Genomic DNA, 23,503 nt, shown 5'->3' on the forward strand with positions numbered 1-23,503 from the left:
ATCGTAGTTATTTATGCAAAAATGAGTTTGTTGTTGCAAATCAGTGACTTTTTCCATTGCCTGTTCTATGTAAGGATTCATTATGATGTCTGAAAATACTGTATATTTTTATTTAATATATTTACGGATAGAATATACCACAAACTTACCTGTTATAAGTTGTTACAAAATAAAGTATCGCAAATTCTAATCAATTTGAACAATTTTACGCCAAAATTATAATTGCGCGGGTATTAATTGTCAAAATTTGTTCATAATAGACGAGGTTAATAACTGTAGCTGTGTTTCCTATGCAGCAAATTTATCATCAGCTGATTCGCGCGTATCCTCAATTAGTTACATTTATTTTAGTAACTTTATACAAGAATGTGTCTCATTATCGCAAACAATTTTTGAAAATGTATATGGATCAATTTATTGTAATTAATTTTTCGAATTAACACTGTTAATTTAACTACCATATAGAAAAAAACTTATAGAGTACGGCATCTCTGTTGCTAACTTGAATTTGTTTTGACATTTATCAAAATTACTCCAAGATTAATTTTCGTGAGAATCGTAGCACGTGGTGACAGCGCAAAAGTTTTCAAACAAATTTTGCGAAGAGTTCTAGTGTATATTAACAATTAAATAGAATAAAATGGTAATAATGAAAACTAAAAAAGTGAAGAAACATTTTAAACCACGAAAATTTCAACATGCAACTGAAGAAGAGGAAAACGAGGACGTCGTACGTGAAGTAATTCCCAAAGATGTACGTATCATAGCCCAGGAAGTGCAAATTGTGCGTTCGCTTGCATGTAATGATCTCAACAAACGTAATCGCCAAATCCGTAAGCTACGCAAATGGCTGCAAATACGTGCACGTAGTTCTTTTCCTTTCTCAGAGGAAGATTTTCTGCGCATTTGGAAAGGCCTATACTACAATATGTGGATGTCAGACAAGCCATTAGTGCAAGAAGATTTGGCCGAACAATTAGGCAAATTAATTGAATGCTTCGACGGTGAGGTGGCAACTAGTGTGAATTTTTTCGGCGCGTTCATGAAAACAATGTGCAATGAATGGTTTGGCATTGATCAATGGCGTATTGACAAATTCATGATGTTGGTACGACGAATGCTGCGTTATATGTTCCGTGTTTTGAGAGGCGCTGGCTGGACTAAAGACTCCATAAAATTATTTAATGAACATATGCAAATGACAGTTTTGGCTGAGGAAAGTCCCGCTATAGGCTTGACTATGCATTATCTAGACATTTTCTTTGAAGAATTGGCAAAAGTATCTGAAGGTAAAATTAACGCCGAACAAGTGGGCAACTTCGTGCTTCCGTTTGTAACTTATATAGCTAAAGGCCGCAATGCTAAACTGGTATCGCACTGCCGATCACAAGTGTTGGAACATTTACTGTATCAAAGTACTTTGGGTCGTGAATATTCTGAAAAATTTAATGCGTGGAAACTAATGGGTTTCCCCACTGAATCAATAAACGACTTAGAATTAGTTGAGGATGATGCGGAGGAAAACGGGGAAGGCGAAGATGGCGAAGGAGCGGAACTACAATCCAAAGAGAAATACTTAGATCCACGTGCAGGAAATGTGGATGTTTTCATGCCTGAGCTGCCATTAAATGCTAAATATGTGATTGATGAGTTGGAAAGACTTTTATATAAGGATGAGGATATTACCACAAAAATTAGAATGCGTTTGCGTAAGCTATTGGAGGTTTTCAAAACATATCAGGGTGGTGAATTTCCATTGGGAGTAAAGAGTATGCCACGCTTTAAGGCGGACAATGAGAAACCACTGATGAAAGAAAAAATAGAAAAATTAGAAAATGTTGAAAACGAACTGTTTGGTGTTGGACGAAAATTAAAGCAGCTGAACAAAAGAAAACGGCGCAAGTTGCTCAAATCACTGAATTTCACCGAAGTCGATGAATCGAATTTCGATCAAACTATTATGAAAGCTTTACCCAAGCAATATCTAAAGGAACGTAAAAGAAAATCGAATGCGTTCATGGATAATTGGGTAGAAGAAGAATTAGGTGCAGAAGATATATTGCCAAAGAAGAAACAGAAAAAGAAGAAGAACAAGACCGAAAAATCTAACGGATTTACAGAGCTTGAAGCAGAAGAAACTAGTAATATTGATGGCATTAAAGACAACGCTCAAGATGTAGACAAACTCAAGATTCCAACACAAAGCGACAAAATAGAGGAAGAAAAACAGCAAAAACAACCAAAAAGTAAAGACCTAAATTCTGCACAGGCAACAACAACAGAACAGCAGGCAGAAAAAGTTGATACCAAACCTAAAAAGCTAAAAAACGGTTCAGCTAATACCGCTAAAACTGAGTGGGATACGCCATTGGCAGAAGGCGAAATAGAATACTTTATACCATCACGAAAAATACAATTGAAAAATGCCAACGCAAATCTTGTGCCAAATCCCTTGGCGAAGAAGCTGCAAAATAATGTGTCCACACCGGTGAATGCAAAGAAAGAAACGAGTACAGCGAACAACTCCACACCTACGGGCAGCATAAAGCGGGTGAAGATAGCTCTTAAACATAACACTGCGCAAAATCCCAGTGAGTACATAAAGCAAATTAAGAGTTCTCCAAATTTGCCATATGATGCGGACAAGAAGCCTGGAAAAGGCTTATTGAAACCCAACTCAATGCCTAGTCCAATTAATCCATTTTACAAAAAGAAAATTGGCTTACGCCTAGCTAATGATACAATTTGAACTGTGTGAGATGTAGCCAGCGATATCTGCGTGAAGATTTTTATATTTTAATTCTATAGAAGTTAAGTAAATTAAACTTATAATACATACAGACGTATGTATATGTTTCACGATTGAATTGTGTCAATTGAATATAAAATAAAACCGTGTATTAAAGTTTTTAAACATGTAAAATAAGTTTTATTGCTGCTGATTAGAAGTACAACACTTAAAGAAATAATTATAGCTTCCCCCAATGAACCTTGAGACATTATTATACGCATCTAGTCGAACTCGAAAACGGGTTTGCCTTCATTGTCCCATGTGTTCTTGCACTTACGGAATGCACACAAAAGATAAAGAGCTGTAAGAAATGATATGGTTTAAGTGCACAATCTATATATAAATGGTGGTTATATGTGGAACAAAAATAAATTCATGCAAATAGTTAGTTTGTAAACCTGTGTGGGTAATATTCTATATTAAGCCACAATAAATTGTTAGATATTTACTTGTAGCTTCCCATTCAGACTGAGAGAGGGTTCCTACGGATTTTGAGGAACCTCCTTTGAAATATGTCTGTAAATGCTGAAACTCGGGATCTTTCCCTCGTCGATTTGGTATTACAGTTTCCAAACCATTCATACGTTGCAACAGCGAGCGGCCTGTAAATAATTATTTGCATAAATATATTTGTATATTTGAAAAAAAAAACATGTCTCACCCTTATCCAAAGACTCTTTGTAGTAATCAGCAAAAGTTGCTTTCCGCTCAAGTTTTAAACCATGTTTGCGACACAATTTAACCAATGTTGGAAAATGCACTAAAAATTCTGGGCAATCGACGACACCCTCTAAATGAAATTGATATTTAGCACCAAAAAGTGGTGGAGGATCTGTGTCACATATGAAATCGATTTTATAAATATCATTGCCGATACTGCGAGGATTTGGCGATTGACGCAAACGACGCATAATTTCATTTGCGTCCGGAATAGTCGCTATAAAATATCCACCCGGTTGCAAGCATTCGGCGGCATTGCGAACCATGCACTCGGCTTGAGTAAGAGACTCAAAGGAGTAGTGAAATGCAAATTGGCATGACACTAAATTCAATTTAAGTGATTTATCTTTGTAGCGCTCACGTAGACGTACTAAAGTGGCATCACAGGCAAAGAATTCAGCAGAAAATTTGGTAGCGAATTTTGATTTATCCGCACGCGATTGCATTTCCTCATAACGCTTTTTACATTGGTCCACAGACACCTCAGCAATATCGGTACAAATAAGATGAGTTATATTGGCTTTTTCCCATTTGAGAAGATCACCGCCTTTACCGCAACATAAATCTAGAACGCGCATAGGATCACCTATACGTTGTTGTGCTTTAATGCGCGCTAAATACTCTGCGATTAGTTGACTCTTTAACCAATTGTTAAAGTTTCGCATGTACACAATACGCGACTGAAGGCGCTCCTTGCGCCCGGTTTCCTTTAATTCATTATAATGCGAAGCAACAATGCGCATATTGCCATCAGTTACGGGTTCAGCAACATCCTCCTCCGGACCGCCGCTGTCACTTTCCTCATTTGTAGCGCCTTCTGTTTGTTTGGCAGTGTTTTCAATAAATCGCCTCTCTTTAGGAACAGGATCGTCGCTGTCATCACTATCGGCCGAAAGCGAGACTACCTGTTGTTCTAATCTAATATTTTGATACCCAGTGGAAGTTGATTGTAATTTTTGTGCATTCTCACCGTCGCTACTGTCCTCGTCTTCATCTTTACTACTATAGCTTTCGGTTATTTCAGTCATTGAACACGATACAATAAACAATAAAGAAATTTAACAATCAAGAAAAACTAGTATGTAATTGGACTGAAAATAAATTGACAACTGATTTTCGGCAATCAGATGTGTCAAACAAAAATGGAGTGTGTTTCATGTGTTCTATGCTCACCACTTTTGGAACAGTTCCCATTAAGGCGCTGCCACTAATGACAACGTAAAAATTAATCAATATTATTTACTTATACCAAAAGCATACATTAACGTACTCATGTAATCACCTACGCAAGTCTATTGATATATTAGCTTTAACTTTTATTTTATGTTACACTTTGATATCTTTCGATGAATTTTACTAATTTTTCTTTACCATTTGGTCAACTTCTGGCCACCTTAAGAATTTTTCACCACAGCTTTGTTTAATTTTTATTTTTTTGACAGTGGTCAAAGACTACCAGAGAACGTGAAATATATATTATACGTTCTCTAAGACTACATTGAATGGGTCATTTTACTCAGCAATAGTATTTGTTTTTATTGTTGTTTAGATTTTGTGTGAAGTCGTTAGATTTCTTTAGTTTAACAGCTTTAATAACTTACAACGGCATAGTCAAATAAAAAGCAAGTATCGCGTATAATAATACATATAGTGTGTATATGTATGGATGAGAAAAAAAAATAACTTTTTTTTAAAGTAAATTTTCAAATCAGGTTCATCAATATGGAAATCTGAAATATGCATAAACACTTTTTAAGTTTGGCAGATAAGATAAGCCAAAGTCTGCGCGTGAATTATGATTAGTGATAAATAATATTAAGACAAATTAAAGATTGCTGTGGTACAGCCAACGTGAAAGTTTTATTCCAAAGCAAACATGTCGGAAATTGGAGATCTCAATGCTACAAAAGTGGCAGCAACAAGAGAATGGATAGAGCAGCAGGAGCAACTTGGCCAACCGGAAATAGAGGAGGATGATACTTCGTCCATAGCGGAATCTTCAATAATTTCCAGCAGTGAAGGAGACTATGTAACAGAAGCTGAAGAGGATTTTGATCTAACGAATAATACATTAACTACTACAGTATTGGGCAGTCAGTATAGTAAGTATCGGTTGTTTAATGTAACACAGTAAAATATTAATTTGTTTCTATTTTTGGTAAAATTAAATAGCGCCCACGGATATGTCTGTGGTAATAGAAAATCTGCGACAATTGCTCAATTCTATAAATAGTGTACAGACATTGGAAAATGTGCATATTGAAAATTCTTCAAATGTCTCCATCGGTAACGTCACAAACATTAATGGCAATATACAGATAATACAGCGCATTAAAAAACAACTGCCGCTCACAACGCGACAAAATTCTACCACCAAAAACAACAATGATTCGCCAATAACACCCGTTAGTGAGGAGCAAGAGGAGCGCGTCAGACGAGATGCATTTATCGACCGCATAAGTAAGTTTTTATTTTGACATGTATGTATGTGTGATAATTACTATAATTATTTAAATATTTCATATATTGTCTGTGCTATTACATCTTTTTAGAATATAAAATACCTAAAGAGTTATGTGCCGTTATTCCGAGGAGCACTTGGCTTGCCCAAAAGCCCATGGAGGAGTATGATTACATAGAAGAGCCGGTGAAGTTAGTGATTGTAGGTAAGTATATAAAAAGGAATGTGTGATTATGATTTAAGTTTGGTTTAAATAAAATGTGTGTATATAATTTGCAGCGCATACCGCGACTGAGAGCTCGGAGAAGCAAGCGATAAATGTGCGCATAATACGAGACATACAGGTAAAATTTATTTTTTTAATTATTTGTGTTCCAACCAGAATGCAATCTATATGAAATTATAAGAAAATTTCGTTCAGTTAAGTGGATCTGTGATAAGACAATGTATGAAAGTGATATGATAAAATATTTGCAAGCTTCGGACTTAAGAAGGTCATATTTTCAGACTTTATTGTCTTTGCTTTCATTCTGCTTATTTATAATTTTCGAAAGATTGTTAAAGCGGGAATTAAATTTTTCCGAAAAAGATACTTTTTGCAAATATGAACAATTTTATTGAAAATAATAATTATATTCTTTCTTAGTGCTTTCACATCGAATCACGCGAATGGAACGATATCGCATACAACTTTCTAGTTGGTTGTGATGGCAATGTTTACGAAGGTCGCGGATGGGGTGTGGTGGGTGCTCACACAATTGGCTATAATTCAAAATCCATGGGTATTTCATTTATTGGCTGTTTCATGCGGCAATTACCCACTAAAGCTGCGCTGAATGCTTGCAAAAACTTTTTGAAACGGTTAGTAATTTTTAAAATCTTATGTGCTGTTGTGTGCTCATTCAATTCCGTTTTGTAGAGGTGTCGAGGAAGGCCATCTGGCACCAGATTACAAACTTATTGCGCACTGTCAGTGTCGTTCGACAGAGAGCCCAGGCCGTAAGCTGTATGAAGAGTTGCAAACTTGGGAACATTTCTACAATATCGGCGAAGAGGAAGACAATGAATAATATGCAACATGATAAAATAAATTTAAGGAACCAAACAAACTTCGGAGCTGTGCACGTCACCATTAATTGCCAGAATTGATTTGAATAATTACACTCTCTCTATTTACCATAAACTTTAAATATTGTCGGTTTACACTAATATCTACTTGCATATAATGCATATCATGTACCTAAGATTTTTTGATATAATAAAATAATATTTTTTTTCATTTGTATTTAGGTATTTCTTAATTTATTTATTACTCGAGCGTATACAGAAACGGAAATTCCTGTAAAACAACTGAAATGAACCATGATGTCGTCGGTTGCTACTGATAAATGCGATAGTATACCAAAAGGAGACTTAAGCTTCTTCAGTAACGCGGCCTGTAAAATAAATAAAATTATTACACTTATTTGTTCATATAAGTAAGCATGCAAATAAAAAAGGCGATAAACAAGGAATTTATACAAAGCAAAGTACAAATGTTTGTATACATGTCAACAAACCGCAGCCAAGGTGATAAGGCTCGTTGGACCAGTATGCGGTAATTTTGATGTCGACTTTGAAAACATCTTGTTAGATACAAAAGGGGCAATTAATAAAAAAAAAATAAATAAAAAATGCAATTAATTTTTCACAGTTAAAACAAAAGGAATAATAAAACACATTAAATCAGTAACTCATTTTCGATTTTTGCTTTGTATTCGCAACCAACTTTTTAAAGTATACGAATTTGCCGGAAGGCAAGAGATCATGCGTGGGAAGCAACAGTTATTTGTTTCTGCTTTTTAATTTTTTCAAAGCTAAAAATGTGTAAGCATATTTGTTAAATTATGTGGGGAATCACTGTTCGAAAATCTTATATTATTCAACGATTATTTGATCAATATATACATTTTTTCTGTTTTGGGGGGATTTTCATGATTGTTGCGACATATTGTGAGGCAGAGGGGTGCTGCTAAGTAATAAACATATCTTCTAAAACTTTGTGAAGCACACACTTATGTATGTATGTATGTTTGTTAGTAGCAATTTGGGCATATCAACAAATAAATTGGCGATAAACGAACGGTTGCTGCTGACTTTCACTTACAACATCACATACGTTGTTTAGGCTAATATAAATAACTAGCTTGTGGCTACTTTACTTCTCATCTGAAAATTTAATATACAAGGTTTAAAGAAAATGTAAAAATAGTTTAAAAACCAAGAATTCTAAAGTTATAAACACAATTCGTAGCTTATAAAATGTCTTTTAAACTATATTTGATTATAATACTTACGTGCAGGTTTGCCGTTAGCCCATGGTGTGAACTTCACATGAGTCTCGTTGCGTTTAGCGGCCTACAATTAATAGTAAAAAGTGGATAACTTATTTGTCCATCACTAAGGATTTATAACTTTCTTAACTTACATCGTTACGCAGGTTAGCCTTCAGTGATTGGCGCACAACACGAGCGCAGATGTTAGAGTATTGGATGTAGCTGGAAAAGTATAGAAGTTATGCCATGTTCCATTGCAGTTACGTAATGTGTGTTAGTAATGAAACAGTGCATTTAAATTTGTGCCAAATATTTCATTACTACTTTCAAACTGATTTATGCTACTTACGTAAGTCCAGCGGCTCTCCATGCGTTAGTCATTTTGCTATGATTTTATTATTTGCTTGTAACACAATTGAAAAAATTAGCAAAAGTTCTGCACTCGCTGATACTGCCGTATTTCTTGTCAAAAAACTGCTGTATGACAGCTGGAAATGTGACAGTTGCTTTGATAACTCTACTGTCAACACCAAAGCTGCTTCTTCTCTAAAGCACAATGCACGGTTGCAATGACATGTTTCACATAGGGTGACCAGTGCGTGGCACAGAGCTCACGAAAAATTGAATATTTGCAAAGAAAATTTCTAAGAAAACATGAGCTTTGTTGCATACTTGTAGGCGTATCATTCAACGTACTTAAGTTAAATTAGTTTCTGTTGTCCATGGCGTATGCGTGATTTTTATTGCTTCAAGTAATGCAAAGGAAAACATGAGCACACATGCTCATACATGCACGTATTTTTAAAATGCGATTGTGATAAGATGTTGTTATAAGAAATATAAAGGCGCAAAAACAAAATTCTTAACAATTTATAAAAAAATTGAGAATATATTATGTGAATATTTATTAATTTGATTACAACAAAAAAATGAGTCAAAGTACGTGCAGGATGAAAAATGACAAAAGCAGCTCGAGAACTTTGAAAAATCAGTAACAAAGAATTTGCAATAATTTATTATGAAAGGTATTTCAGATAAAAATTCAGTGTTTAATCTATCCCATGTGAGTGGGACTGATAGATGGAATTCATGTTATTCGGTATGTGACACTAGAGAAATGTGTAGCTTACCATAAAAAGCAAAATGCAATAAAAAATCTTAAAATAGATTCTTGTGACTTCTTTGACGCATATAAATAAGTATTCTGCAAAGAATTCGTGATCACACGCGCCACAAAGCGTTTAAGCTGATACACACAAGGCTTTTATGGCCCCAAGCAGCGCACATCTTTTGTATTTCATAGTAATTACTCTCAAACAATAAAATAATAAGAGATTATGGCGTCACAGTGTCATAGAGACGATTTCTGGTGGTCTTTTATCTGATATACGAGAGGCGCCTAGGCCTTGCGTGAGCTTGGCGATCGTTGTTCAACCTACATAAATACATATCTACCAAGTTGTTTAGTGAGCTGCTGGCCTTCAATAAGGTTCGGCTCTTCCCAGTTGTAAGAGTTTTATCTAGCCGGAAGCCAATGGACGACGTTTATTGTGGAAAGCCGAAGTAGAATCTAATCGACACATTTTTTTACTGTCTTAGATGAGGTTCTAGTAAGGATTAGAGGCGGATCAATTTACTCCTGGAAATGCCAAATCGAAGTACTATTTAAATAATTTTCTCACTAAACTATAGACGATTATTCTGAAAGATGAAAAATATAGCAGAGCGTTAAGCTTTTAATCCTTTTATATCACAGGAAATGGAAATACAGATTTTTTATGTAAGCGAGTTGTACAGAGTCAATAAAGATCAGATGTGTAATGCGTAGTTAAACTTTAAGGGCTTACAACTCGCGGTACTTTAAGGCTTAGGCTATTTTGAGAATCGCCGCAAACAAAGGAGCGAGTCTATTTTGAGTGCGCGCGACACGGTCGCACTCCGTTCGCCTTAACCTTGAATTATGTTTGCTCAACGTATTTCTCTGCTCCGATTAATGAGTATTATTTATTGCATTGTTTTGCATTATTACGAAATTATTTGCTCCATGCGTGATGCTGCCACACTTGATGTGTTAATCTTCAGCGACTTTACACTTGCTCTTAAACGCTTTTAATCTCTTGTGTGTATATGTATATGAAGGTGTTTAGATGTACATACATACTATAAATGTAAGTATGTACAAGTATACATACTTATTTCCCTCTAGGAAAAATATGAAGCTGAAACTCTTCTTAATTTTTGTATACGTGCATTTTTTAAAGCATACAAAGGTATAAAAAATTCATTCTCCTGATTTAATCGATCAGTTTGTATGGCAGCTACATATATGCTATATTGGTCCGATCTGAATAATAGTTTTACAGATTGCAGAGTTGCTTTGGATTATAATCTGTGTTGAATTTCATTAAGATATATTCTCAAATAAAACAGTTTTCTATAGAAGAATCTGATTTTAATGGATCAGTTTGTATGGCAGCTATATGCTATAGTTGTCCGATCTCAACAATTTCTTCAGAGATTGTAACGAAAGTTTGGATCGTAATTTATGCGAAATTCCATAAAGGTCTTTCGACATATTAAAAAGTTTTCCATACAAGAACTTGATTTTGATCGCCCACTTCGTACGGCAGCTATAGGCTATATGAGTCTGATATCGGCGATTCCGGCAAATGAGCAGCTTCTTGAAGAGAAAAGAACGTGTGTAAAGTTTCAGAGCGATATCTGGAAAACTGGAGAATTAATGTGCGGCTAGGCTGCTCATAACGATCGTATATCTATATACTTTATACAGCCTCTAACGTTTTCTTCTGGGAGTTACAACTTTGGTGGCAAACTTAATACAGCCTGTTCTTTTAATAGAGAGAATATCGTATGTTACTCGTTGGAGATTGACCACCGGCAAAATATTCCTACAGGCTACTTTCATGGGTGAGCACATATATACATGTAAGCGTTTGTCTTCGCCATTTAATTTCTTTGTGGGCTTGAATATTTACGAAATATAATAAATTTAAATTAAGTTCTACTTGTAATGTAATTGTTTACCTCACGCCACAGCGACAAGGTAATCATCACACATAATGTGGCTGTTTAGAGCGTTGAATTTTGCATGATTTGCAATTTTTAAGAATAAGCTGAGATAAGCACTAAAGGAAATACTAACATTTTATCATTATAACTCAAGTCAGGCGTGTACAAAGGTACACACTTTATATACTTGTATGTATATAAGGTATTTATGCGTAATAATTCTTAAGTAGAATATTTGTATATAACCAGATTTGCTCGATTTAGCATTAGCTCAGGAATATAATTCCATTAATATATGTATTATTCCAATATACTTAAGCAAATGAAGTGAGGTGGATAAGGTGGAATTGAATAAGAAAAATTTGTACAATTCTTGGAAAAAATGATAGAAATGTGTAGTAGAAAGGTTCGGAGAAATCTGCAGTTTACGACGGTGTTAGAAAAGTATATGTTTCAGTAGGTAGGAGTAGGTAGGAGTGCAGCCCTATCGGGCTCAATTAGCACTTGATGTGCCATTTTTCAGTAAGAATTAAAAAAAGTTCTGAATAGAAATGGCATTACCCTAAAATCAAATTATTTTTCAGAAAGCCAAGTTTCATTAAGAGTAACTGGCATTTCCAAAATAAATATTCATATAGGCTTATTATTTAAATTAATATTGGCTAGTCGAAAAAGTCTTTTCGTATTTTGTCAATGGATGTGGTTGCAGTCGTATATCTCCAGTGCTACCAATCACATTGTGTCATACCATATATTGTTGGAAAGGTGAGATTTTAAGCTTCCAAAAAATAAATAAATTCGGGGAAGTTGTAAAAAGGTTACAGATGGTCAAAAATGAGTGAAAGCAATTAAGAAATTCGCCATATTTTGAAATTTTTGTATAAAAAAGGGAAGAACGCCACCCAAGCCACCAATGAAAGTGAAGTTCACGGAGACGATGCTGTATGCGTTCGTGTAGCACAATAATGGTTCGCTTGCTTCCGATCTGAAAATTTCGATGTGAAAAATGCACCTCGCTCTGGTCGACCTATCGTTGAAAAAGTCGATGAAATTATGGAAAAGATTGACCAGCACCGCCTCATAAGCAGCCATGATATCGCTAAGGAACTTCACATTCATCAACAAACGGTTTTGCATCATTTAAAAAGGCTGGCTACAAAAAGAAGTTCGATGTTTGGGTACCATATGAATTGTCTGTGAAATATTTAATGGACCGAATTAACATTTGCGATTTTTTGCTGAAACGTAAAAGGAGACGAATAGTGGTTCAAATACGACAATAATGTGCGAAAAAGATCATGGTCCAAGCGTGGTGAAGCTCAAAAAAATAGTCGCAAGGCCAGGACTGACACCTCGAAAGGTTATGCTGAGCGTTTGGTGGGAATGGAAAGGAATCATCCACTATGAGCTGCTTCCGCCTGGTCGAACGATTGATTCTACATTTTACTGTCAACAACTGATGAAATTGAAGCAAGCAATCGAAAAAAAACGGTCAGAACTGATAAAAAGAAAGGGTTTCGTCTTCCATCAGGACAACGCTAGACCACACACATCTTTGATGACTCGGCAAAAACTGGAAGGGCTTGGCTGGTAAGTTTTGATGTATGCACCGTATAGCCCTGATCTTGCACCAACGGACTACCATTTGTTTCGGTGATTGCAGAACTCTCTTAATGTAGTAAAAAGAAGCCTGTGAAAATTATTTGTCGCAGTTTTTCGCCGAGAAACCAGAAAAGTTTTACACTGACGGAATAATATCTTTGGCGGAAAAATCGCAAAAAGTGTTTGACCAAAATGGTACATATTAGGTTCATTAAAGTTCAGTATAGATATAAAAAAAAAATAAGATGAAGTTTGATTAGAAATACCAAGAGACTTTTTTGACTACCTAATATATACAGAGAGTCAAAGGGCTTTAAAATCACTAAAGTCTCTTAGGGTTCCGACAAAGATAGTGAAGGAATGATTTAATCTCCTCTTGGATCTAACATCTTATTTGACGATAAACCTGCAATGGGTGCCAGGAAATAGTGACATTCCTGGTAATTGAGTATTTAATCGACAAATTGTTATAAATGTAGCTGCTTATCAGTGGCGTCAATTCCTAACTTGCCCAACAAGTAGGCTAACCTGGCATGAATGGAATAAGTAGCGCACTTGCGGACTATTAAAATTTAAAAGCAATGACAAAAGAACTCCAGTAGGAGTGTTAATAGCTCACTGTCGAATTGGCAGATATGTCAATAGACTAGGAACGCCAAATAATGACTATTGTAGAAGACGGCAGTTAAAAAATAAGGAGACTATAAAATCTTTTCAATGCGAATGTAAAGTTGTGTATAGAAAAAGAATCGCAACCATCGATCGGGGGTTTCTTGACGATATTTCGATATTTCTTCGGAAGCCTGGAGTGGTTCAGAAAGAAGACAATAGTGTAAGAGTATTTTAGTCCCTGTGGTATCAGAATGGACCTACTAGAGGCCTACGTGCGTCGTCAGACAGCCACACTACCTTCCTACCTACCTACATATCTATTATTTTAAATATATGTGACCTGGTCTACGGAAAGGGGGATTAGGTGTCAAAAAATCAATTTTCACTAACGAGATAACGAGAAACTGACGAAACGAGTTGTTTATTTTTAACAGCTGTTTCCCAGAAAACTAGTTTTCGCACGTTAGCTCCCTTTTCGTAGACCAGGTCACATATATAGTATTTACTATCACGTGATTATCATACAAATTTTAAATATTTCATTAGTGTCGGTGCAGATTTCATATTTTAAGCAAATGTTGCAGTTATTGAGGATGAGTAAACGTCAGATAGAATATTATCGTAGGCAATGATTTGCAAAATATGAAATAGAGCAATCATAAAACTGAGTACATAAACAAGGCATATTTGCCATAAGACATTTTTGCTGCATAATTGTTTAATTTAACTAAACAGAAATGAGAAATTTCATCAGAATTTTGAAAATATAAATAAAAAGTAATAAATTATCTAGCACTGCTAATAACAAACTAACTCAAATCCAAACGAAAATGCTAGAGAAATTATAAAGTTTTTGTTTGCTTGCATTATACGTGCTTATGCATTTTCAAATTTCAGTTAATTTTTATAAATACATATTTGTAATAATTAAAGACTTTTAATCGGAAATTAAGTGGAGAGTGTGAGAAAGTCATTTGCCAGAAGCGAAGAAATCTCTAAAAAATAAGCTATTATTAAATTAATAGCAACTTAAACTCAATTGCTATAATTACAGTTAACTTGCCTGCGCATGCAATGCTCCATAGTACCTTTGAAAAAATACTAATAATAATGACATACAATTACATACATACAAATGTTGATAGATGAAGTACGAACCCAATTAACAAGCATTGAAGGGCTAAGTTCGGGTGTAAGCGAACTTTTTGTACTCTCGCCATGATCGAAGCCGGGGAAACAACTTCAGGTGTTTGCAAAATTTTATATTAAGCTGAGGAAAGTGTCGCACTAAGATCATCAAGTAAATAGACTGTTATTAGAAAGCGATTATTTCAGAATTTCATTAAGATTTCTTACATATTAGTCGATAGATGCCAGTCGAAAGTTCACAAATATTTATGTTAGTTGACTGTTTTACTCATTTTTGGTACAAGGGCAAGCTGTCGTCATAATTGTCGAATTTGAAAACTATAACTCACAGATTAACCGATATGTTTGCTAATAAATCAGAAAAATGCACCGGGATCCAGATATTTGACGTCTGTGTTCTTGAAGAGTTTTAGTTCGATTTCAATAATTTTAGGCATAAGATTAAATACTACTTTTGCAAAGTTTTATTTCGATATATGCATTGGTGTTTGATTTCTATACTGAAAGTGAAAGAAATCTTGTATGTAAACCAAGTGTCAAAGGTTGTTGACTTGGCTAAATGTAAACAAAGGGCGTTGTCCTGCCTTAAGGTAAACAAAAGGGTCATTGACCCCATAACAAACGAAGGATAATAAGTAAGGCGATAACTGTTATTCCACAAAGTTATCTATCAACACCGAAATCCCTTACTATTAAAATAGTTCTAATACGAGTATGTCTAAAAGTTAAAGTTTTCATGAAAACTAGTTCCCAAAACCTCATAAGGTATGTTACAGGAGTCAAAAAAAACGTTATAATATGGTATAAAAGAAAGAATTCAATATGATGTTGTGAAATACTTTCATCTTATTTTGATATTTCGAACATGTGTTGGAAGATAATTGTCCTTGAGTGCCTTTTTCAGTATACATACATATTCCATTCATTTGAAGCGTAAGCCACAATTATTTTTGCTCACTCAAATAAAATTGCGGCAGTTCGAGCTATTCAAATACGGCGGCGAAGAACTGATAAGGAGCATGAATCAGCTTCTTTGTAGAATAAGGTCGGAAGAAAATATGCCCGGCGATTGGAATTTAAGTCTGCTCTGCCCAATCCACAAAAAGGTAGAACCCACAATTTGCGGCAAACTACCGTGGGATAAGCCTTCTCAACATCGCATATACGGACCTATCGAGCGTATTGTGTGAAAGATTAAACCTTATCGTCAACAAACTGAATGGAGCTTATCAGTGCGGCTTTAGACCTGGAAAATCAAGAAGAAGAAGTTCTTCGTCATTAATTTAATATGAAGAGAACTTCAGGCGAAAGTCATCGTATTTTAGTGGAGGTTAATTGGGAACATGCTCAAGCTGAGCGTACGTGTCGAATTTGGGGATTTAGCTTGGAAGAAGAAGATTGTCTTAGGTGGTCAAAAATGTTTAAAGATGAGGAACTCACAGGATTTTTGGGAGCCACCCAAACAGACATTTCAAAACAGCCGGACACATTTAAAAGCAAGGAAATTGGATGTTGCGTGAATTGAAGCCAAAAGACTTTGTAAGAGCCTTTTGCATGTCAGAAATGCTGCTTTAACGCTACAAAAAAAGCCGTTTTTGCAATTGTGTCGGATTGTGACTGGTGATGAAAAATGAATCTATTAAGTCTGCCTTAAACTTAAAAGATCATTTGTGAAATTTGTGTTGGCCAACTAGCCAAATCAACGGCTAGCCGAATGTGCATGCCGCCAAGGTATTGCTGTGTATTTGGTGTGATTAGAAGGACGTGCTGTATATCTTCTAAAGCCGGGTGAAATCATAAATGGGGAAAGCTATCGACAATCATTCATTAAAATGTAATAACCTACTCCCTAGCCCCGTTTAACTATCATTTGTTCAGGCCCTTGCAGAAAGTGTTTACTCGAATATGGTTCAAATCGGTACAGAGTATCAAAAATTGGATTGATTCAAATAAAAAAAAACACACGAATCAAGTTACAAACCCAATGAAAGAAAATTTTTTTTTAATACAAAATATATACTTAAATTTTTTTTGTTGACTGCACGAGCATTCCCTCAATTTGTAGCGTGTGCCTTATTGCTGTTTGACAAATAAAGAAAAATACAGATTTTAAAAAGCTTTTTAGTATCTAAAATATACTTTTGGGATTTAAAATTGTTTGCTTATGAGCTACCGTTATAACAAGAACCACTCAATGGGTTCGTGGATTCGTGATCTTGTTATAGCGGTATCTAGTCCCACACATGACCTATTTGTCAGTGCCAAAAATTAGCACAATCACAAACCAAATAATAGCTTATAATAAACTTGAGCCAATTTGATAAGCAAGTTGCGACTGTCTGGATTACTCAGTGTTTAGATAATAATAATGCTGAGCAGCTATGAAATAACTTGCGACCTGGTGCACATAGTTTACAGTCGTCAAGTTGTTAGAGAAAGAACGCATAAAATAGCTGTCGAGTCTCCTAAATTGTCATCACAATTTTATGACAACAATTAATACGTCACTCAAATAATAATGCTATAATCACATAATAGTAATTGAATTTCCACCTACTTACATACATACAAAGGCAAGTGAGTGCATTAGTCATTGGAGCAAATAGGTGGCCCGAAATTGTGGCGAGTCGTGTGAATTCAGGTAAATGGGTGGAGGCCTTTGTGTAGGCTGTGCAATAAGCGTACATACTCACATATTTATTGGTGCGTGCGCATGCATAACTGTTAATGATTTAAAATTACACACATTGTTGTGTGCAAAAATATTGCGACAACAATCAAAATGCATTAAATTCCACAGGTGCACCAATTCTGTTGCATTTTAAGTGCTTTCTCACTTTCTCTCTCTCCATTTCTCTTGACATAACTTTCACTGAATTGTTCGCTGATTTTAATGTGTAAATTATAGTAATTAAATGTTTATATTGTGGCTATATAATTGCAGTAATTGGGGGTTTACTGAGTTCATTTAATTATTCAATTAAATAGCACTTATGTGCAACAGGGAGCTGCTACATTTATATCGATATCGAGGAATTTATAATTAAACGCGCATTGCTATTTAAATGAGAGCAAATTCTAAGAATAACTGCTGTATTCTTTTCAAATTCAATTAGAAACTCTCACTAGACTATTTAAGATTCTTTATGACAAATTTCGTCGATTTAGAAAATAGCAAATAGAAAATAGAAACAAATCTGCAGAACTTATTGGTATCGTCCAAATATTGTTAAGTGCTCCATAATGCAATTTAGTTTTATTAAACTGAGATTATAAAAGTTTATAGTAGTTATAGCAGTTTAGGTCATCGGAAAAACAAGCACTCGTCTATTTATAATATCTAAGTAATCGTACTAAAGCAGAAATCATAAAATGATATCTTGTGGAACGCCAGAAATAGAGAGAGATACTGACTGAAAACATTGCAGTAACAATGACTTGTAATTTAAATAAGAATATCAAATTGCCTGAAGAAAGATATTGCTTCCAAGAATATGTTAGAACCAAAAAAAAATAGACTTTGACCTACAGGTATGTTGCATCGAAGCTTTTACACCCTTCACAAATAAAAATTTGTAATATAAGAAATTGACTTCGCTCGTTCAGTTTTTTTATGACAAGTATGCGCTATAGTCGTCCGATCTGAACAATATATTCAGAGGTTATAGCGTCTATGTCTATGCTAAATTTTATGAATATATCTTAGCAATCAAAAAAACTGAGGGACTAACTATAAATGTCGCATCAGAATATACTAATATATATACCATACAAAAAATAGTAAGATTTTTGATTTAAATTTCCATGAAATATTTTTTTGTAGGTTGGCAAACATTAGATTTGGAAAAATTCTCCAACAAAGGAACCTTTGTGTGCTCAAATTTCTGGTGATTCAAAATATGTTTGTTTGTCGCGAGTAAGTGTTTTTGATTGGTACATATTACTCAAAGAGGGTCGAGAACACGTTGACGAACTGATGATCAACACCTCAATAAAATATAGAAATTGTTGCTTGATAATCGACGACTAACAGTCAGAGATCTTACTGGTATCGTTTGAATATCGGAAGAATCAGCGAAAACAATTTCGAAAGATCATTTGAGCATAAAAAGTGAAAGTACGATTGGTTTCAAAATCATTAATTTTTTTCGAAAAACAGCGTCGCGTTAATGTCTGTGAAACAATGCTTTCCGACGACCAGGATGTCATGAAACATATTATTACTGGCGATGAGTCTTGGAGCTATGCTCACGACTCCGAAACAGGCGCTCAATCGGCCGAATATCGGGGCAAAGGTGAGCCGAAGCCGAAAAAACCATGTCAAAGCAGGTCAAAAATCAAGGTTATCTCGACAGTTTTCTTCGATTATCGAGGTGTGGTGCCTACCGAATTTTTTCCGACCAGCCAAACTGTCAACAAGGAATACTCGTACTATTTGAGTGTTATGCGTCGTTTGCGCGAAGATATTCATAAAAAAGGTCGGAAATATGGGCCGACAATTCTTGATTTTTGCAGCGCGATAATGCATCGTCGCACGCTGCATTGATTCTTCGCGAGTTTTTCGCCAAAAATTTCAACCAATATCGTGACATAATTACCGTATTCGCCCGAGTTGACTTCGTGTAACTTCTGGCTATTCAGCAAACTCAAACGACCGCTTCGGGGGAAACCATTTTGAGTCAATTGAAGACATGCAAAAGAAGTACAAAAGCAACGAATCGGCCAAAATCGTGGACTTAAGGGAAAATGCTTCGAAATTTATAGATTTATGTTTTAAGTACAGGGAAAAAGTTTGCAGACAATTTAGAAAAATATATGAGTTCCAATGCCTTAGAGAACTTTTAATATTAAACTATTTTTTTTTTTAATATATCTTCATTAAAGAAAACGAATTTTTCAATACACTGCCCAGTTCTCGAGAAGGAAGGCAGAAATAGGAAGAAATTCTGAGATGGATACCTTACATAGTGACAATATATGTATCTACATTGTGATTTACTGATACATGAGCAAATGGATCCTTTGTAACTAGAATTTGCCAGAATCAAGAGATACAAATATGATCCAGGGATAGCATAGGATATTAGAAAATTTGTGAAAATGCAAGATGCATTAATATTTCCTTATATTATTATCAAATGAATGTATCACTTATGGAGACTAAATAGGATAGCAAAAAAAGTAATTAGTTACACATGCCGCTGAAAATCGCACTTTCACAAGCTTTTTATTGAATTTTTATAGAAAATAAATATTACTTTCCAGTTACTAATTGATGCTAATAAAGCACATTAAGTACGGATATTTGTTGCTCATTGCATAGTTAATTTTTGCAGCGTTTAGAGCAGACAAACTCAAATTCAATCAAATTCGCTGCATTCTACTTAGGAACAATCGAATTTAACACATATGGGCATTAAAAAATAAGATAAGCGTGAGAAAAATGTGTTAACAGCTTAGAGGTCATTAAAGGGTATTGGCGCCGGCATTGTTTGTTTATAAATATGTTAAGCAGGTATAATTATTTGCTTATTATGCTATTTACATGTCTAAAGTGCCGACTGTTTGTTGTAAGCGCTTAATAGTTTATATGCTAGGCTTGTGCTAGTACATTTCACAGAGTCTTATGAAATTGTTATTAAATTTGCTCAGAAGTTTTGGGTATTTATTATATGAAAAGTTAGCGAGACTATTAGCGCTTTAACATCGGTTCATATAATTGGCTGCATACTAAATATATTAAGAAAGTATTAAATGAAAATTAGTTTCAAAATCTGAGTTCTTGAGATAACTCATCAGTTTTTGATACAAAAAAGAAGTTAAGTTGAAATTTGAGCATTGATAAAAAAATATACTAGCTCTTTCTTTTTTACTAACACAAATATAAAATGCTTATTTTATGTCTGTGAAAGTATGGATTAACTAGTTAATTATTACAATGAAATATTTTTAATAAATAGCAAAGATCTTTTAAAACTGACTTACCCATTAGCTCCAATTGTTATCTGAAAAAAATTAAAGTAAATATATTTTTAGTAAATTTTATAATTTTCTAGCATTATTTAACTATATATTTAACAAGTAACGAAAAAGTTATAATATAATCATCTTCAAATGAGATATGTGTGATATGTGATATTAACTCGACGGTAGAGGCTAAATTTCATATATTTAGTTAAGGTGGAAAGCGTCAACCAGAAGATCAGGATTCTTTATATTAGGAATATGAGGTTTAGGCCAAGGTCTAGATCAAATCCATTCTAACTCAGCACTAAACCACCAAATTTTAAAGCAAAATTGTCTATTGTTTTCTCAAGTTTCATTAAAATATCACACATTTTGACCAACCTGAAAGGTTTAAATGCAGGTGGAAAGACGGAAATAATTTTATGGGATATATTGGGGACACATAATAAGACTGATTGCATTAATTTTGACTCGAAAATATATTTCGAGCCAATTTTATATATAAATAATACTCACTGACCGACAAATTCGGCACAAAACTTGTTAGAATAACGAAAATCATTATAAGAAGTATGTGGGAGTTGGGAAGTATTAACTCGATTTTATTTATTTTTTGCAAATACTACATAAAATTAACGTGCCAACAGACCTATACAATGTTTCAGGTTTCATTACGGTATCTTACATAGAATCAACAATCTAATGGAGTGAAGTCAGCCGGATGTTCGAAAATCCTGATATTAGTTATACGAGGGCTAGGTTAAGCTTTTGCCCAGTTTTATTTATTTGAGGCACAAATATACACTGGTTTGAGTACAACATGCTAACTGGATTTCGAAAATAGGTATACATATTCCATAGGTCCACATATTCCGTACCTAGGACAGTCATAAAAAGTGGCATACTTCAAAGACTATTCGTGCAAATTTTTATCGCATTATATTAATTACTTCTTGATGTGTCTACTGGAAGGTGAAAGAATTACATAGAATTTAAAATTGTGTTACCATATACGGGAAGTAGGCGTGATTGTAGTTCGATTTCGCTCGTTTTCGCACTGTAGTGTCAGAACGCTATACATAAGTATACCGAATTTGATTAAAATTAGTCCAGCAGACGCTGGGGTATGTGATTTTACTTAAAGGTAGGCGGTACCCATGCCAACTTACAGCTTGCACGGACGGACAAAAGGACAGACAGACCCGTATTTTTACTCGTCTCTTGATCATTTGTAGCAACATGTTGCAAAATTATATAATTAAATTAGATAACATAATACATTGATGATAATTGTCGTTCCTGAACTTAAGTTGTTCCTTATGAATGAGAATTTTCGTTTTCGTATTTGGTTAAAAAAAGAGTGTAGTGAGAAAAGTATGTGCTCCCTTAAAATGTGTTTTTTAATAAAGTACATAAAAAAAAGTTTTTAGTAACTCCGAATTTTTTTATGTTAAATTTTCTCTTTATATAGGGTCTACCAACAAGAACTGAGTGAAGTTAAAATGAAATAAAACACAACAATTTGGTCAAAATAGGTTCTGTGTTTTTGTTATGCGCATAATTTTATGTCATTTACGATTCTAATAAAATGTTGACCAAATATTTACGTCAATTCTCGATGACCCGGTGTAGCATTTCGACTGAAATTTCGGCTATAATGCGCTGAATGTTCTCTTCGAATTCCTCGAGCGTTGCTGACTATTGGCGTTAAACTTCGATTAAACACACCCCTGAAGAAAATATTCTAGAAGTATTAAATCGCATGATATTTGCGGCCATTTGACTGGCCTATTTTTCGAAATTACCGAGCCGCCAAATTCCCATTTGATACGTCATACCGTTTTGTTGGAAATAGAGGTCATCCGCGTCGATAAAAACATGTCATAAGGCTCGATATTGGTGATAATGGCGTTTTCTGTCTCATATCGTATGAAATAAGTTTGTTTCAAACGGTCAATTTGTGGGGATGCAATTGAGTTTCCTGAACCATTCAAGGATTTGATTCACGACAGTTTTGTTGGTTGATGAAGTCATTAAGCCAGAGGTGAGCTTCTTCTGAGAAGATGATTTTTTGATCAACAGCCATCGGAGAAAGTGAATTTGCATAATAATCTTTGACAATTTTTAGGCGTATACCAAAGTGAAACGTGAAACATGATGAAATGACAAACCCTAATGAACACACTGACAAAATTTGACACAACTCCGTAAACATATGTACATGGCCGGCACCTGCCAAATCGTTCCGTCATTCTTCCTGATAGACGCTGTATAAAGTGTGGCAATTATATCACTTGTTGCTTATTATAAGGTTAAATGGAAAATGGGCACTTATAGTGGGATTGTTTTCTCACATTTCTATAATTTTTTATCATATTTACATATGCCATATACATATGTATATCTTTAAAATAACACACTAAAATTTTAAATCGATATAGCAAATCGGTTACAAATGACCCAATAACTATCAAATTTTTTGCCAGTTCTGTATATAATTCTTCATACAATGACCTACAGTTTTTTTATCGGATCAAAATCGAATTTTGGCAGGTCAAAAACTGCCAAATTCTGGGTAACATTCTACGTTTTTTTAACGCCATTGTGTTGAAATTTTTTGATTTTGTTCGACTGTAAGTACGAACAATATCTTCTAAGAGACAATTCGCTTTAGGTTTCATCCACGGGCAAGGAAGGAATTACAGCAACCGACCACATTTTAGGGCCGTCAGAGATTGCTTGTAATCAAAAACTATTTGATTTTGTGTTCAAATATTTTACTTCGTATTCCTAAAATATTTATATATACTTTTAAAATTTTTTTTCTAATTTCCCAAAAAAACATGTCACACTAGT

The 23,503-nt window shown here is 34.6% G+C and overlaps 4 protein-coding genes across 5 annotated transcripts; 2 read left to right on the forward strand and 2 right to left on the reverse strand.

Annotated features, from left to right (window-relative positions):
* The first annotated feature begins 524 nt into the window (after nucleotides 1-524).
* On the forward strand, nucleotides 525-2,914 carry LOC126759744 (ribosomal RNA processing protein 1 homolog). The gene has a single exon (XM_050474839.1). The coding sequence runs from the start codon at nucleotides 641-643 to the stop codon at nucleotides 2,747-2,749; it is 2,109 nt and encodes a 702-aa protein (XP_050330796.1). The 5' UTR covers nucleotides 525-640; the 3' UTR covers nucleotides 2,750-2,914.
* Nucleotides 2,901-5,015, reverse strand: LOC126759757 (mRNA cap guanine-N7 methyltransferase). Its single transcript, XM_050474860.1, has 3 exons — nucleotides 3,453-5,015; nucleotides 3,241-3,393; nucleotides 2,901-3,092 (listed from the first exon to the last, which is right to left on the reverse strand). The coding sequence occupies exons 1-3, from the start codon at nucleotides 4,537-4,539 to the stop codon at nucleotides 3,013-3,015; spliced, it is 1,320 nt and encodes a 439-aa protein (XP_050330817.1). The 5' UTR covers nucleotides 4,540-5,015; the 3' UTR covers nucleotides 2,901-3,012.
* A 62-nt stretch (nucleotides 5,016-5,077) lies between these two features.
* Nucleotides 5,078-7,257, forward strand: LOC126759764 (peptidoglycan-recognition protein LE). The gene is made up of 6 exons (XM_050474867.1): nucleotides 5,078-5,613; nucleotides 5,684-5,971; nucleotides 6,064-6,177; nucleotides 6,252-6,316; nucleotides 6,619-6,833; nucleotides 6,892-7,257. The coding sequence occupies exons 1-6, from the start codon at nucleotides 5,388-5,390 to the stop codon at nucleotides 7,040-7,042; spliced, it is 1,059 nt and encodes a 352-aa protein (XP_050330824.1). The 5' UTR covers nucleotides 5,078-5,387; the 3' UTR covers nucleotides 7,043-7,257.
* Nucleotides 7,258-7,265: 8 nt separating this feature from the next.
* On the reverse strand, nucleotides 7,266-8,788 carry LOC126759788 (protein stunted). Of its 2 annotated transcripts, XR_007667072.1 has the most exons (5): nucleotides 8,637-8,788; nucleotides 8,440-8,509; nucleotides 8,309-8,369; nucleotides 8,119-8,180; nucleotides 7,266-7,408 (listed from the first exon to the last, which is right to left on the reverse strand). XR_007667072.1 is itself a non-coding variant. In XM_050474901.1 (4 exons), exons 1-4 carry the CDS (start codon nucleotides 8,666-8,668, stop codon nucleotides 7,386-7,388), a joined length of 186 nt encoding a protein of 61 aa, XP_050330858.1. In that variant the 5' UTR covers nucleotides 8,669-8,785; the 3' UTR covers nucleotides 7,266-7,385. The 2 variants fall into 2 exon arrangements, 1 of the variants encoding a protein (XP_050330858.1); XM_050474901.1 differs by lacking the exon at nucleotides 8,119-8,180 and having other exon boundaries at nucleotides 8,637-8,785.
* Nucleotides 8,789-23,503: the final 14,715 nt, after the last annotated feature.

Source organism: Bactrocera neohumeralis, chromosome 5 (assembly GCF_024586455.1).
Source record: "Bactrocera neohumeralis isolate Rockhampton chromosome 5, APGP_CSIRO_Bneo_wtdbg2-racon-allhic-juicebox.fasta_v2, whole genome shotgun sequence".
NCBI classification, from domain to species: domain Eukaryota; kingdom Metazoa; phylum Arthropoda; class Insecta; order Diptera; family Tephritidae; genus Bactrocera; species Bactrocera neohumeralis.

Coding starts and splice junctions, on each gene's coding strand:
- LOC126759764 (XM_050474867.1), top strand. CDS start 5,388: ATGTCGGAAATTGGAGATCTCAATGCTACAAAAGTGGCAGCAACAAGA. Junction 6,178..6,251: donor GGTGAAGTTAGTGATTGTAG/GTAAGTATATAA, acceptor TATAATTTGCAG/CGCATACCGCGACTGAGAGC. Junction 6,317..6,618: donor GCATAATACGAGACATACAG/GTAAAATTTATT, acceptor ATTCTTTCTTAG/TGCTTTCACATCGAATCACG.
- LOC126759788 (XM_050474901.1), bottom strand. CDS start 8,668: ATGACTAACGCATGGAGAGCCGCTGGACTTAC. Junction 8,370..8,439: donor AGGCTAACCTGCGTAACGAT/GTAAGTTAAGAA, acceptor TATTAATTGTAG/GCCGCTAAACGCAACGAGAC. Junction 7,409..8,308: donor GGCTAACGGCAAACCTGCAC/GTAAGTATTATA, acceptor TTTATTTTACAG/GCCGCGTTACTGAAGAAGCT.
- LOC126759744 (XM_050474839.1), top strand. CDS start 641: ATGGTAATAATGAAAACTAAAAAAGTGAAGAAACATTTTAAACCACGA.
- LOC126759757 (XM_050474860.1), bottom strand. CDS start 4,539: ATGACTGAAATAACCGAAAGCTATAGTAGTAAAGATGAAGACGAGGAC. Junction 3,394..3,452: donor CAAAGAGTCTTTGGATAAGG/GTGAGACATGTT, acceptor AATTATTTACAG/GCCGCTCGCTGTTGCAACGT. Junction 3,093..3,240: donor GTCTGAATGGGAAGCTACAA/GTAAATATCTAA, acceptor CATTTCTTACAG/CTCTTTATCTTTTGTGTGCA.